The 16,956-nt window shown below is 36.4% G+C and overlaps 2 protein-coding genes across 2 annotated transcripts in view; one reads left to right on the top strand and one right to left on the bottom strand.

Moving 5' to 3' along the window:
* Positions 1–25: 25 nt before the first annotated feature.
* LOC101162105 (transmembrane protein 138-like) lies at positions 26–5,346 on the bottom strand. The gene is made up of 5 exons (XM_004066853.5): positions 5,220–5,346; positions 3,251–3,805; positions 2,969–3,140; positions 1,576–1,651; positions 26–765 (listed from the first exon to the last, which is right to left on the bottom strand). Exons 2-5 carry the CDS (start codon positions 3,376–3,378, stop codon positions 653–655), a joined length of 489 nt encoding a protein of 162 aa, XP_004066901.1. The 5' UTR covers positions 3,379–3,805; positions 5,220–5,346; the 3' UTR covers positions 26–652.
* A 1,821-nt stretch (positions 5,347–7,167) lies between these two features.
* LOC101161865 (CD151 antigen) overlaps positions 7,168–16,956 on the top strand; it is a 29,681-nt gene continuing 19,892 nt past the window's right edge. Inside the window, exons 1-3 of the mRNA XM_023952675.2 lie at positions 7,168–7,524; positions 11,942–12,026; positions 14,988–15,179. Coding sequence (XP_023808443.1) covers positions 11,943–12,026; positions 14,988–15,179 — 276 coding nt within the window. The 5' untranslated portion in view covers positions 7,168–7,524; position 11,942. The remainder of the gene's footprint in view (positions 7,525–11,941; positions 12,027–14,987; positions 15,180–16,956) is intronic.

Here is a 16,956-nt window from a genome sequence, read left to right as displayed (position 1 = left end):
TTTTTTTATTTATTGTTTTTACAAAAAGCTACTGCAACAACAAAAAAGGGGAAAAATACATGCCCAAAAGATCTGCAGAACTGTATATGAAATTATGAAGCATAAAGCACATTATTAAGGCGTTGTAATGTTTGGTAATGCTTTGATAAAAATGTTTATTACTTGTAAACTTGAATTTTACTGTAAGTTGAGTCCTTGATAAGCCTCAATGATATTTAATTGACATTCAAAAACTACACATAATATCAGGGAATTCATAGATTTATCCAATGAATGTGCTTCAAATGAAGGTCAAAAGTAAGTCAGGAGCTTTTTAGAAAGTGGTTTCAAAATACTCAATGTAATTTTTCTGACTTGTACATTTCATTCAGGGAAAAAAAATGCTTTTTATGTATTTCCTACATTTTGGCACAATCAGGTCTGCCATGAAAAAAACCCAGAATGCAATCAGCCCATGAAACATTTGTGTTTTTTTCTTTGCAAGTGGAAAACCGTTTCCCCATAGGTAACACTGACCTGATTTTTGGCATCAATTTAGAGAAGATCAAATACAAAAGCCTGCTTTAGATGTCATTACACCTAAAAAAAAATGGACCTAGTCATTTTTTAAACGGTTTCAACCCATGAAAAAAAAAGAATTTCTGCAAAAAGTTCACTGCCTGATCCGGGCAAAGGCGTCTCGGAGCCACAGGGAATCTTCATAGAGGCGAGGATCACCCAGATACTCAGAGGTTCTCTTGTACAGGTAGAAGTACAACACAGAGGCTACAGAAAGGGACACAAATAATCACACAAAATGATCAGCTTTGTATCATTTTTCTTACATTTTCAACTATTTTCATCTAATAAAACGTCTAAAAAAATGTGGTTAGTGTTTTTCACTTTTTCACATATTACCATTGCAATTATGACGTGTTTGCAGGATAAATGAATATTTAAACCCAGCCACATGACTTTAAAATTTGGGTAATCAAATTTGACTTAACATTAAAGGAAATTCTACATGACAAAATAAATCATACATATATCATACATTGAATAATAAATCAAAAGGAAAGTGTCTGCACAGCTCCTTGGTAAAGAAAACAAATCTTTGGGGCAGGTAAGAGGTGACTTAAGTATTATCCCAGACAAGGATCTTCTGCAGACAACACCATGCAATACATCTTTTATCCACTAATAGGCTTATAGTATGAAGACACACTCACACACTTGGCGGAGAGGAAAAAAAAACAGTCTTATTCTTTCAAAAAGGAAAAAAAAATCCCACAGTTAAAAAATAAAATTCTCAAAACAAAAGGGGCAATACCTCAGCAAAGCAAATAAATCAATTATCCTCTTTTCAAAAATGATGCCCAGTGATCGAAACTCATTCTGAAACAGTTATCAATCCTTCAGTCCTGTTGAAAATGAACTAGATATTTTTTATGCACTCATACGAATACGTCAAAGCTGTAACATAAATCAGCTGACGGACATTTACTGTGTCTTCTGTTACAACACACTGAGTTTAGAATGACCCTTCAAAGTGACTGCAGATTCATTTGAAAAGGGGAAATAAAAAAGCCATCTTACCAGATCTTTGCAGCACAAACAGAACCTGAAGACCATCCGTCCAAATAAATACGTTCATGTTGAGCCAGCGCAGGTTCTAAAGATAATAAGAAAAGCAAGACATTTATTTTCTACTAAACCTATTTTCCTCTTTATTAGCATTGATCTTTGGCTTTCAATGCTAACAGTTCACATATAGAATGGGTTTATAGTTTTTGGTTAACTTGTTTTAGTCAAGTTTCCATTTATGTTTAGATTTTTAGCATGTTAGTAAATGAATGCACCATGTTCATCTGTCTGTCCCCTTCGTGTTTGTACGAAGTAAAACCTCCACAAAAGCTAAGTAACTGTCTCTGAGTCTTATTCATTCATTTCTGTGTGCAGGAAGCTGAAGGGGAACGAACCTAATTACCTATTTTACAGTCCTGTTTAGAATCTCCAGTTTCCTCACAGTTTAGATTTTTAGCACGTTAGTAAAATGATGCTAAAAGCTTAAATCTGCAGTCAGAGTGGTTTGTTATTAGAATAAGGTTGTTATTTTTAGCAATCACTGACTCAGTTTTTTGCCTTTTCTTTCAAGTAAATCTGCTGCAGCAGGAGAATCAAGTATTTTATTTTGAAAGGAATTTGATGTGCAGAAAAAATAAAAGAAGGGAAAATTGTTTTATATAGAAAAACATCTAACTTTTTCACTACAGTTCCGTTGTTTTAGATATTTAGAAGCTACATTTTATAAATGAATGGCATTATGGCCATAAAAGCACGTTTGTTTGTTTGTTTGTTTGTTTGTTTGTTTGTTTGTTTGTTTGTCTTTTAAATATTGAGTTGGGACTTTGCAGCTCTTCTTAGGTTTTGGTCAATAAGAAAGGTTGCAGACCCTTGGTGTAGTCTACGTACACACCAGGTTCAAGAATGTGCTGATCATATGTGTTTGAACTGGCTTTTAACGTTTGGGGTATAAAAAGATCTGAAGCTACCCAATACTAGTTTATGTACCAACAGTTGGAAGAGGCTTGGTGTGAAATGTTAACGCGGTGCATACCTTGTAAATTCTGCTCCAGAAAATACAGTTAGTTATTTCTCCTTCGTGATCAATTTTCAAACGGTTGACACTTCCATGTTTTGAAAAAGACTAATTGGTCAAAGTTCAACTGGTTTAACTTTTGACGCACACTCAATCGCCAGGCATTTTGTACTGGGTTTTGAAAGCGGCAGCCTGAACTCTGCATATACACACGCATACATAAAAGTGGTAACTCAAATGCATGTTTGCAAGCCCACTGTGAACGTAGTTTAACACAAAAATATCCAAAGTTTTTTTAAAGAAGAAAAACCAAAATGGCATTTGGAATAGTAAGCATAGGGTGCATAAAAGCACTTAATAATAGTTTTATAAATGTTTGAACTTTTATACCATAAGCCAAGAATGGAGTATGATGCTGAAGGTCAGGTAAAGGGCAGAGAGCAGTATAAGGGCTCTGAAGCGTTCCAGTAGAATGGCGACCAAGCCAACCTGGAACACGTAAGTGTTGAAGAGCATCAACAGGACGATGATCATGTTGAACAAGATGGAAATGTCTTGGATGCTGTTTGAACAAAAAGAAGAACAGAACAACAAAACGCTTTAACAATAACGCCTGATCATCTTGTTCGCTTTGGTTCGTAAAACTCATTTAACAAATTCAACATGACTTACATGAAAAGCACCAACTGGACTGCCGGCTCGTTCCTCAGAAGTTCGCTGAAGGAGTTGACGAAAAGGTCAAATGAGAGCAGGCTAAGCTGAATGAATAAAACCAGGGAGTAATTGCTGGTTTGGAGCATCTCCGGCCCAAAGGCTGGGTACCCGGGCGGACTGTGGTTCCACTGCGGATCCAAGGCTGCGCTTTTCTTTGCCGCTCACAACACAGAAACATCCGCCTGTGCAGCACAGGCTCAACACTGTCAGTCTTATTGGAGCATTCAGATCTTTTTCAGAGTTTGGAGCAGGCCAGTATGAGGCTAGTGCATTTCCTGTACCTCACATGAATCCTGCTCACTCAAGGGAGACCGGCGTCCCCCAAAGGGAGAAAAAAAAACAGTATTGAGCTTCCAAAACGTCCGTGGTATTAACATATCACTGATGGTTTTTGTTGCTCCCTCATGATCAGAATCAACAGCAGACTGTGGCACAGATCCACCAGGACAGGTTTTCTAGGACTTTCATATCAAAACTGGAGGAACTGCTTTTGGACAGAATACAGCTGAAATCCTGCAAAGAGACAAGAAATAAGTATTATGTGACACCAATTACTTCTGTAAAAAAAAACCTTGAATGTTTTTTTCTTCACTTTTGGGTCTTTTTGATTTCTTTACCCAAAGAAGTAGAGGTGTAAGGATTTGTTTTAACAAAGATTCCATTCATTTCGATTCACTGACCTAAAATCAATCCAGGACATCTTTAACCAAAACTTCAACCAGTGTGACTCAGAGAGAAATAACTGGTACTGAACAACGCAGGTAAGGTTTTCCTGTTTCCTTCTATTTCTTGCAAGATAGTCAAGTGTAAATTGATTATGTGTACAAGTAAACAATAATGTATGAAAAATCCATTCATATTTTAGTTTCTTAAAGGTCATTGTTGTTTTTTTCTAATCAAAAATAATCCAAATGGAACATTATTAGAACATTCTACTACACTATTTGGTCACATGTCTTTGCTAAATTCAAATTGTTTCCACACATTGACTGGAATGATGGACTGATCAGTTTTTGCTGTCTTCACTTGTGTGTAAAAAAGTAAAAGTAAAGTAAAGTAAGTAAAGTAAAAAAACAATCCAAACGGTGTTTTCCAATATTGATATAGTGGATTTATGTCATTTTGAAACAATTTTCTATTTGTATAGGTCAATTTCATTCGAATTTGCCTCCGACAAATGGATCTGGTTGAATTGTAGGAATAGAAATCGATTCAATGATTAAGTTGACTAATCGTTGCACCCCCACAACTATGCAAATTTGTTTCTCCACCATGAGAAAACACAACGTCCTCTTTTGAAAACTTGATTTTGTTCAGATCAGAGCCAACATGGCCCATTCGTAGTGCTCAGGATCTGAGAATCCTGAGTCTGCATAAAGTTTGATGAGTGACTTTAGTTTCACTTGTCTAGTGAGCCTGTACAATCTCTTACACTGACACCTGGTGGATCCTTTAATGATCCCTGTATTTATAGCTTAGCACGACTGTGGCAGGTGTGAGGAAGATTAGTGCTCCTTCTAAGCACGGGACCAACAACCTGCAGCCTAGCTATTTTCCAAATCTGTCTGTCGTGAAACATCAAGGCCCAACTGGCCTACCTCCTTCTTGTCAACAAAACTGGTAGTAAAAATCTGGATATATACAAAATAATAAAAAGTCTAGGTAAAATTTCTTTTTTGAGGTTTTTTAGTAAAAAACAAAAGAAACAGAACATCATATTTGACTTTTTTTTAAAACTTGATTAACAAAAATGTATTACATTTTTTACTTTTATATTGACTTCCAATGCCCTTGTTGTTGTTTATCCTCTCCCAACTTGTAGGTCTTGAGTCTTATCTACTGAATCTTCATAGAAACGAGCAAACATCTTTTTTGCTTTAAGCAGCATTCGAACGAAGGGTTATAGGTTAAAAGCTAAAGCACAAACCTGTGAAGATAACTTTCCAAAGCAGAAGAAAGGGTGTCCTTCACAGTTATCCATAGGCAGCAAGCATATTGTGCAGCAGACTGACAGCTGTCGTCCCTCTAACCGCTCTTATCTTCTCACCCTTCTAATAGACAGGCAAGAGATTTGTGATCATACCCATGAAGCTCTGGCTGTGTTTGTTTAGAACTGCTGAGGACTGCAGGGTTTCAATCCTGCCTAATTCTTTATGTTCACGTTTTGCCTAATGGTAAGAGAAAATTTCGAATTAGTTGTGCCTTAAACACTTGCTTTCTTACTCGATGCCTGTGGCTTTCTCAGTCTAATCACCAATCCAGATTACGGTAATGCTCCTGGGAAAGATAAACCCAGTTGAGGAGCACAGAATCTATTGTCATCTAGTGGCCACTCTGTATCATCACACATTCACAAGGGAAAACACAACCAAACCAGCAATACTGCCTTGTCTAAAGAAAAATCATATAATTCAAATTACCTGAAAAAGAAAACATTTTGATCAAGTCTCTGGAAGGAGTGGCTTCAACTGTTCCAATTGTGTGCTTGGTACCATGGAATAAATTCAAAACAATGACGATTCTATGTCTTGGTTTGTTCCATGCCAAAGTTAATTTATTGAATTTGAGCTGCTAAAAAAAGTGTAACATTTTGAACTTCCAGAAAACTGCCAGTTTTTTGCGATGATTTTTATAATTTTCAATACTCCATCAGACCCAAGAATGTTAAATTTGTATATTTTTAAAAAAAAATATTTAATCTCTTTTAAAAATATATCTAAAACAAAATTTCTGTAGCCCTCTTATAATGATTAATGTTGTTGAGAGGCAGCTTCCCCCCAGCAAAAAACTTTGTCCCCAAGTTTTTTGAGTCAACAACAGCATCACTATTGATAAAGATTAGGAAATCATCAGTACATGCTTCTTTAAGAGAGTATTTGAACATCTGAAAATATTTTGTTCCTGTTGTTGTGAAGGTTCAATATGTGGATATATTTGATTTTTTATCGTGCATGAATTTCATGTCAGAGGTGCATATTTATCTTTTCAAGAATTTCTTCAAATTATTTTGCTACAGCTTTACACCATTAATATCACCTCAGCTAAAAGAACTGCTTTTTTAAATATTAATATAATATTAATATCAATAACAATAATTAAACTGCTTGAAATGCATATTTTTGATACTTTCATTTGCTGTTCTAATTTGTCACCCTTCAAAAGTCTTCTGCTCCCCCCCCCCCCCCCCCATTTTAAATGTTCTAGCGCCCGCCACTGAACACTGTACATTGTGGCAGCACATTTTTATTATATCCCTCCTAAAAGCCATTTGCTATATTGGGTCGGAAATAGAGCAGCTCAGACATCAATTGACTTTCTAGTTGTGTGCTTAAAAAAGCAAAGGCAGGAAAAGTGTTATTGAGTTGCATATATTTGTTATAAAGCTGAATATAAGATTTAAAAGAAAGATTTTAAAGCAGTTTAGTAGTGCTCACATGCTCACTAGGCCTTTTACTTGCAGCTTTTCCAACATTGCTCATTTTATGATTCTATGTTGCCTGCTATGGAAGCGATTCTGTAGCATAATCAAAAATAAAAGTCAATTCCAGGAATGTTTTTTTATTTTCAAAATAAAGCTGCATTTTTTGACTCAAAATTAAACTGAAAAAGCAATCTGTCAAATGTTTTTTTTTTTAATTCTCTTCTTCAACACCGCTTATTCTGTCACTTGTTTAAAATTATAATGAAAATGGTATTTTACGTTTCATTTTCAAAAAGTTCTCTGGTAGCAAAATTCATTAAGAAATGTCTAATTTGACGATTAAAATGGATAAACAGAAATGCTTTTTCATTTTCAAAATTTAACTGCATCAAATGACTCAAAATTAAAATGAAAAATCAATGCTTTAAAATGCTTTCTCATTTTCTACTTAAAAACCGCTTATTCTGTGGCCCCTAATAAAACTGTCACTCATGGTCCAGTGTTTTAGTTGTGCGTCTCCATTTTTGTTCTTCTCCGTTAAAACACGTGAGGGTTTCCCCTCCTTCGTCCCCCCGTTGCTTGAAAACTGAGACGCCAGTGAGGTGGCCCGGGGTGCGGGGTGGAGTCAGCAGCTGCTGCTCTAATCCAGCCCCAGTGTAGTTCGTCAGCCCTGCGCTTTCACTTGCTCCTCACAGCGGCTTGTAGCTAGCCTCCAGTGGGATGTTAACAGTCCACATTTAGAAACACGTTAGAAGATTTACCGATACATTTCCGTATCTGAAGCGATAAAAGCGACAAGAATCAGCAGCAGGTAAGCGTAACCGGAAGTGTGCAGCGGTCGGCATTAGCTCAGACTGCGGTGTGGCTGGCTGTGTCTGCGGCGTTCTCAGCCGAGGAAATCAGTGTTTAGAACCGCCAGCAGTGTGATTTCTGACGCTTAAACTGTAAAACTGTACAAAATTTCTTAAACGAAACCTTGAGTTAGAACACGACTTATTTCTGGTCACTTTAAAATACTTTTGCGCCAGCTCACTTTTGAAATCTTCGAGAAGACGAAAGGCATTTTTGTTCAGTTGTACTTTGTGCTCGTCATGAAAAATAAAAGCGTTTTCGATAATACCTGGCAGCACGACAGTTCTTTTTAATTAATATGTATAGATTTGCTTTTCCCCCCTCGAAAATATGAAGGGATTTCAGAGAAAATATTATTCCACACGAGTTGTTGATTCTACAGTTGATTGATAGAAAACAATACAAAAGTTAAGGGTCTTTAGTGGACAACCTTTAAAATAAAAAAGTAAACTAAGTATTACCATTATCTGAACATGTGCCTTACTTTACAAAAAAAAAAAAAAAAAAAAAAACTTTTGATAATTTCCGGAACTTTGAAGAACATGTAGAGAGAAAAATAATTACCAAACGTAACAAAGATTAATTCTTACCATAGACGATTTAAACAAACACTTGTACTGTACAATATTGAGACATATTTTATACATTTGTGATTTAGTTCTTTAGCTAAACAGAAAAAATTCTTTATTTTTTGCCAGCCATTAACTTTGCTTCTCCAGCAGAATGAATACCTGACATCTTGTGAACATTTTGCATTTGAAATGCCACTTTTTGTTATTTTTAAATTGGAAAAACATTTTTTTTCTGCTGTAATTGTACAAGCAAATTGTTACCATTTTTACTTGACATTTTGGGCTTCTGTGTAATTTTTTCACCATTATAGCAAAACTCCTTGCTTATCGCACACATTTTTTTTCTGGAGTATGTACTATAGTCATTATTTTATCTTCTATTGACTGTATAAGTGAACTGGACCGAGTGAATGTGCAGTCACCCATAGAAAATGGCTTACTTCCAGCTTCCAACTTCCAGCTAACTGTGGCCGATGTTTGCCAATACTTCAGTGTCTCCAGTAACACGAAGTTTAGATTGCCCTTTTGTTTTTAAATTAGAGATGCACAACTTTTCTATTACTGGACAATAACATTGTACTTGACCTTTTTAACATACAGCAAAGGATCTCATGGGATCAAGTATCACTTTAAAACTTTCATATACATTTATTTGAAAGCATTCTGACCATTTATTGAATTTCAGACATAACTGTAAACCATAAGCTCCCCATTGCCAGGGATCTATTAGGAAGAACATGTATCTTTATCAAAAATAACATCTACCTGAAAACAGTCAGTCTATTAGGAACAAGTAAACATTTCAAAAATAAGGTATTTTTGAAAACAGTCAGAAGAATGTCTATATTTTTTATATACACTAGTGTTTCCAGAGACTTTCTAGAGCACTGGGTTTTGGTATTATGGATTCAGACAGCTCTACAAAATGACACACGTACTAAATAGTGACATTTAATCTGAATAGCCTGCCAAGTATTAAGTAGTGATGGAATTTGGACACAGCCTTTGTCAATCAAACATTTTGAACGTTTGACATGAGACCACATACTGTTATTGAATCGCCTGATTAGTTTATGACATGAATGACTTGCACTTCTGAAAAAATATGAAAAAAATTAGACTATGCTAAAGAACGGCATCAGAGCAAGACTGGTTATTATGAAAAATATAATGACTGTGTACTAGCTGTTTGTTTCTCGAAAGAAGTCAATGGGATTTTGGAACTATATGGGGGAGGGGTCACTCAGTCCTGTTCTTATATACAGTCAATACTGTTGAAACATTTAATTTGCCACTAACCAGAGACAACACCCCTGATCAAAGCCATGATGGTAGTATCCACATTTGTCCGTCTCAGTATGAAACTCAAACACTGTCTTTCTTCAAATACTTTTTTGGGTTGGAAGTAAAGCTTGGAAGCTAACAGACCGATACTCCTTGTCTTGACTCAGCTTTTTATTGTTTGTTTTTGAGGCTTTGGCAAATGGAAGACGGTTGGAATTTGGATCTTGTTTGGGTTTAATTAACAGGAACACACTAAAAATGCTCAGTACAACAGAAGGCTGGTAGACAAAGTCCAGACTCAACCGAGCACCCACTTCTAAACTGACAACAGAGTATGAAGAAGAGTGCAAAAAGGAAGAATTGGGAGCTTTAGAAGGAGTCAGCCAGAAGAATGCAAGTCTGGGCTTGACTGGCAAATTATCCATGAAAGCTGTGGAGGGGGAAACACTTATAGAACACAGTTAACACAAGGACCAAGGGCTTTTTATATGTTGGGTTCTATAAATAAAAAACTGTGACAAAACTTTTAATTTACGTGTTTTAATTCCTGTCTACCTTTATTTAAACAAAAAACCTGAAAGTCTTTTTTTTTCATCAACTGTCAAGTAAAAGTTAATTTGATTTTTTAAGAAAAGCATTTCACTTTTTCATGTATTGGGTTTTTGCAGCAGACGGCTGAGACAGAGCTGCTTAGACAATATAGCCTTTGGCAGTCTGTAAAGTCTTGCTCAGCGTGTAGTCATTGGTCTTTTAGACACAGGTAATTACTCAGCGCACAGATTTTGCCTACATCACTGATGTCATGGTTACACGTTAACCTTTGTCCCTAAACCCAAAACATGCACACAAAAAACATCAAACAAAAAATGAGAAAAAGAAAAATCAAATACATTTGATACACTTTTTTAACTGTAGTACCTTAGGATTAATCTGCTTTTTTGATTTTTTTTTTCTTTCACCTCTTAGGCAAGTTTTGTTTTACTCTTTGTATGTTATTATCATTATGTGTAATATCTTTATCGCCCCTTTTTTCAAAATGGAAATCAACTGATTGGTGGTTCAAATCCCAGATTTTGCCTTCATTGTGCCCTTGGCGTAACTATTGACGTCACTTTGCCTCCAGTTTAATGAAACCTGTATGCGGTTTTGAATAGAATGAAATGTAATGAATCATTTGGGAGATCTTGACTAATGTCTGCTCAGAACTGAAATTATTGAGAGGAACTTTTTTATTTGGTTAATTTCTGTCTGGAGGACCTAACATCTTAGACATGTTGCTTACGTCATGAGACTTGTCATATCATATTACTGACTGGAAGACCGTGGTTTCCAGAGTAAATGTGCTAATGTACCTCCTGCAGGTAAGACTTAATCCTTTATCACAGGAGATGTCTTCAGCAACACCTACAATATACACGCTCTTGGACATACCATAACTCTGACCGTTAACGCGATCAGCGTGAATCAGGTGATTCTGATGGGGGGAATAGCTGCCTTGCACCCACACTAACAAAGTGGTACATTATGGAGAAAATCCGCTTTTCTCTAGGACAGAATCAGCTGATTTATGTTGACTGTGTTTACGGTTGAAGAGTTGAGATAGTCAAAAGAATAAAGACGCCCGAGCTTCAATGTTAAAGGGTTAAGCCATTCAACACCCTTTTTCACCAGTGTTCCATTTTAAACTCCAAAAGTGACTTGGAGAACACAACATTTTTCTTACAAAAACTAATTAGGACTACCCTAACCCTTGTGCTATCAGAGGTCTTTTAACATTGGGAGTTGGGTCATCTAGACCCACTAGACAGTGCGCTGAACCTTTTTTTCTTCAATGATTTGTGATCTTCATTGGTGTCCATGGATTACATGAAATCCTCTTCACCTTTATTCACCTTTGTCAGGGTAGGGAGACCATGTCAATGTAAGGGTGGGGTCATTTTGACTCCACATGATAGCACAAGGGTTAAAAATCTGTTTACTGTAAAAGAGAGGCATCACATGAACATTGCATTAGTTGTTTGAGGCACTTAAAGCAACACTGAACATTTCTATTTGAGCAGCGTTGGTGCATTTCCTACTGTCAATGTTTTCTAGTTTTGTTTCTATTTTTTTCCCTTCAATTTTTCATTATCAGTTTCCAGGATGCCACAATTTGTGTATCTCAAACCTTTTTCTTATTGTGTTTAGCACTGAAGGTTAGCTGAGTCTACAGGGAGTGCTCTATGTGTACTCTGCTGGTTTTATATGTAGACGGATCTTTGTTCGTCGTAACACTGGTGCATGTTTGTATGAATGAAAACATTAAAAAAAAAAAAAAAAAGTTAAATTTGTTTTTCCAAACTTTTCTAAATGTTGCCAATGTCTTCATGGTCATTTTACTGGTCAACAAATACCACTTTGTGTACTAACAGTAAAACTTTTCCACATTGAAAACATGTTTACTTGTAGGCATCAGTGACTTGAGAACTATACAGAGATACTGTATGTAAACCCACTGACGGTAGGCTCTTTTTTCCCCAGCATGGGAGTTTACGAGGAAAAAAAACAAACATGTGGAACCATCTGCCTGAAGTACCTCCTGTTTACCTTCAACTTTTTCTTTTGGGTAAGTTTCTATTTTGGAAGTTCTGATCACACAGAAAATAATAATAATGTAAAAAAAAAAAGATAACTCACAGTAACTTTGTTTGCAGTGGTGTAATTCTGTATGCTCTCAAGAGTGAGACTTTAGCGAGACTCCAGGGGTGGGGATGGGGTCTGCATGATAAATGACAGGGAGGGGACGTGGAACGATGACGGCACAAAGTTAAGGCTTTATTGCAACACAGCTGCAATGGGGCTAATGTTTCTTAACTGGAACTTTATCGCTTAAATGTATGTGAATACATCCAATGTAAACTTAGTTTGAGCAGGGAGATCCAATCGCGTCGGAATCTATTTTCTACCTTTTTATAGTTGTTGGGTAAACATGCAGCGGTATGAGATCTGTGTGTTAAAACCACTGGCCAGATCATTGCTGCGTCGTCATATAGGCAGAACTGTCCGTACGGATGAATACATTCTGTCTGCACTCCAAAAACCTGCAGAGCAAACCTGTAGGGGCATGCAGGTGGAGCGAACAGAATTTTAGGCCGAGCCCGTAGAGTGAAAGTTTTCTTTCCTTTTTTAATTATGTATATGCTGTGGGCAACAGGTTGTAGCAAATGCTTAAACAACATGCAATGTAAGAGTGAAGTAGGTGAGAAAAACAGTCAATTACTGACAATGACCATAAACACAAGCTTCCCAATCTATTAGAAACACGTATACATTTAAAAAATAGGGTTTCTGAAAACACAGAACAATGTCGGCAGATTTTTAAAAATTTTGGACTAATGCCAGTAAATTCCAATTGTGCAATTATCGGCCAATGTCGATACTGGCATCAATATATCGCCCATGCCTAACTGTAACTGCAATCTAAATATAAACAAAACAACAGTTAATTTGAATTCACATTGTATTTTCTTTGATTGGTCAAGATGTGGGCCAAATATGAATTCATTCCCTACGGCTTCTCCCTACCCCTACATTTAGCCCTCCAAGCAGAAAGATACTGAAAAACTGTGTCCAATCGATGACCTCATCAATAGCTGCATCTCCGTTAGCGCGTTGCTGCCAACACTCAGAAAACGCATAACATCAGTTTTTATAACCGTAAAAAGTCATGCAAAAACAAAGTCTTCCCATACATGTGTGCTTCAGAGAACAGAACGTGAAGAGATGCGTTTCTCGTCCGAGTTAAGTGCAATCTGGATCCTCCTACCAGTGGAGGGTTACCCAACTATAAGTTGCTACGCCTCCTTTCTTTTAACCCTTGTGCTAGCCTAGGCACTTTAACATTGGGAGTTGGGTCATCTAGACCCACTAGACAGTGCGCTGAACCTTTTTTCTTCAATGATTTGTGAACCTCACTGGTGTCCATGGATTAAATGACATCTTTCCACTTTTATCCACCTTTGTCATGGTAGGGAGAACACATCAATTTAAGGGTGGGGTCATAGATTAGCACAAGGGTTAAAAAAGAAGTTAAGACTCCACTAAAGCTCCAAATGCAAGAGTGAGGAGCTGTACAGGTAGGGAATAAATTCGGCTTCAGCCTTCGTCTTTTTGCGGTTACGTCAATGAAAAAAAAAAAAAGAAATCGTGCAACCAGCAGCAGTAAAGTCCTTCATTCAGGATGTAGCCAGGCGCCTGCTTCTCTGGTTTATAGACTAAACCAGCTTTTGCATGCATTTATTCAAGACATCTATTTCCAGAGTGAAGAATGTGATGCTATAAATACCTGCTGCTAGCTTTTGGATGTGTGTCAGAAATGTTAATTAAACGTAGGTGTTTTTACTCCAGCGTCAGTGAAGGCTTGTGATTCTCACTCGTTCTCAGTGTGATCTCACCCTCACAGCTTTCGCCACATTTCATAATCATATGTTTGCCAGCAAAGATCTCTGGTCTAGTTGGCAGGCAGAAACTGCAAACTGCAGTGCCAGATGCCACAGTAAATATTTCAGACCAAATTAAATCCAGTTATTTTTTTTCATTTATTTTTTACCATGTCTTACAAGCACAGATTTGTTGCCCATTTTATAATCAAGTAGAAGACATTTGGTGGTGTTTTTTTCCCCCCTATTTATTTGTCCAATCAATTTTATAGAGAAAAAATATGTTTATGCCACTTTTTTCCATAAAATTAAACCATTTTTAAAGCCTGTTGACTGACTGATTTTTGATATCATTTTGAGTACTGCAGTTTTCAGTGAATATTAATTTCAGATTGTGTAAAGAAACGGTTAAATTTGGCTTTTATCACTATTTAACTTTACTGACAAATTTAGCCTAACACAAAAAATAACCACTATAAATAAGATTATTAATGTCTAAGCAGAAGTATATCTTCAGTTCACTTCTGTTTAACATTTTTAAACTTGATTAATGAATTAATATTTTGATCAAATGTCTCTTAAGTTAGTTTGGCAAATGCTGTAATCCAACAGGCTCTGATTTTTTTTTAACCTATTTATGCCTCTACATGGCACTAAAGTAAGAATGTTTTTGTGTAGTCTTATGAGACTATTTGCATTTCTGCAGAGTTCAAATGAGCATTTGTGATACTAAAAATAATTTTTCATAATTTTTTTTTTTACTTGTGTGGAAAATCTTGTGAATTCTAAATAAAGCTTTGAATTGTAAAAACAATCAATATTTATGTTTTTTTTCTTTTGAACTGATTGCTGCTCTTCTCTCTTAAAGAAATATGGACATTATACAGGGAAACAAATAACGTTATAAAAGTGCTGTTTGGAAATGATCATTGTATTAAATGGCATCCTGAAAAAGAGTAGAATGTTTCCTTATAGCTATCAAGGGAAATTCTTTTCAGATTCCTACTTTGCTCCCCTCAAATTGATGCATCTAATTAAGAATTAAAACTCTGTAAATATTTGGACTACAGCAGAGTTTTAGTTGTGATGTTTGTCCAGGCGGCGGCGGCGGCAGAAAGCCGAGTTTGACGGCGCGCTTTCTCTTCCAGTTGGCAGGGGTTGTTGTGATGGGGGTGGGCGTTTGGACCTTGCTGGAGAAGAGCGACTACATTAGCCTTCTCCCCTCCAAGACCTATGCTGCATCTGCCTACATACTGGTCCTCGCCGGAGCCATCGTCATGGTAACGGGCGTGCTCGGCTGCTGTGCCACTTTCAAGGAGCAGAGAAGGCTTCTTCGAGTGGTAAGAGATCACATCAAGGTGGACAGATAAAAGATATCAAAAGCGTCTTAAAGGGCTGGAAACTGACATTTATGTTGTTTTTTTTTCAACCTACTGACATTTGCACATTTTTCCTGCCCTGGTTAACAGAATGTATTTTAAAAAGGATGCTTACTTAAGACACTTTGTAGAGGAAAAGTGTTTTAACAAAAGACAGATATAATCCTCACCTTTAAGAATAAAAACTTTGATATTCTTGCAAACAATCATGGTTTTCTTAATATGAAATATGTATGAAATGTTGTGTCTTAGGTATCTTTAATATTTTTCCTTGAGTCAAATAACATTTAGAGTTGTGTTATCAGTGAGCAACAGGCACAAAGGCCTAAAGTCTATCATTTCCTCTACTAATTCCTGTTTTCAACACAAAACACCTTTTTCCAGCTGATTTAGAAAAGCTATAATTATTTAACTATTTAAAAATACATGTTAGTGTTATTATAATTATTTTTATTTAAGTTAAGGTCTGTGGTGGATCACCATGTAAACAAAGGAAGTATATTTACAATCTTTTTGCACCATTTAATTAGATTGAATAACTTTAAACCACTCCAAAGACATTCATGTATTTAAGATGTTTTTGTAGCATTTTTCTCATGATGGAGGACATTTATAAAATCATTTCTGATGAAAACAGCTTTTCGGAGTATTTTGTTCTTCAAATGGGGATGATTAGAGAGCAGATGAAAACCAGCTGTTTGAAAAAGCTCTCAGTTGTGACGCAGCAACTGAAATGGGAGGGCCAACGCCTCCGCTTCATTCTGATGCATCCGCTTGCAGACAAATAGACAAATGGAACGTCTTTGTTTTCCTTGTCTGAGCTGGAATCTGGATCCAAACTGCTGTTGTGGGGGCTGTAAGCCAGCGGGAGAGAGGGTAAACAAAGGGCTGATGGGATATCGGAGAAAAATTCCTCAAAACATGATGGGAGTGGGTCTTTGTAAAGAGAACTGAATTCTAACAAAAATAAAACTCAAACACAGGAGATTTTTTTTAACTCAGCTCGCTGCTCGTCACTCCTCAAATTAACAAGACAGAATGCAGGAAAAACAAAGATTATACTGAGATTTAAAAAAAAAAGCAATAAAAAAACAGAGGAAAGATTCTGTCCGGACTGTAATTAGCTAAATCAATGGCTTGATTTTCTTGATCCTGGTCCTCCTTTAAAATCTCTAGAGTAAAATAAAATATTGAATCATTTTTGCATGTAAAAGTAGCAGAGACGAGAAATTATAAAGCAGTTGGACACTTTTTAATATTTAAAAACCACCTACTAAATAACGATAACATCTTGGTCATTAATAACATTCTTACTGCTCATTTGACTTTCTTTTGAGGCGTAAATTGCATAAACGCGAAGAAAAGTCAAACAAAACAAGAAAAACGAACGAAAAAGAAGCAGACGCTGAAAGTATTTGATCCTTTACAAAGAAAGAATGTCCTTGTTCTCCATAAATCACTGTTTCCTCAGTCTCGTCTAACAAAATAATAGGTGCGTGTTTGCCCTTCGTCCCAGCAGGTAATTTGCCTCTTTAATCTCTTTAACCCCTGATTCTTTGTTTGGTTTAACATTTTAGAAGTAAAAGTCTAACAACATTTCCCTCTCAATTAAAGGGCATCTGCATCTGCCTAATTCCAGGATTACAGCTGCAAAATACTGCAGGGAAGCTGAGGAATGTGTCTGCCACCCTTGCCCTTTGGGATTAATGACGTTTTATCTTATCTGCTTGTTGAACCT

Source organism: Oryzias latipes, chromosome 3, assembly GCF_053564925.1.
Source record: "Oryzias latipes strain Hd-rR chromosome 3, Olatipes_Hd-rR_3.1".
Lineage (NCBI taxonomy): Eukaryota > Metazoa > Chordata > Actinopteri > Beloniformes > Adrianichthyidae > Oryzias > Oryzias latipes.
This window is presented reverse-complemented; position numbering and strand designations above follow the sequence as displayed.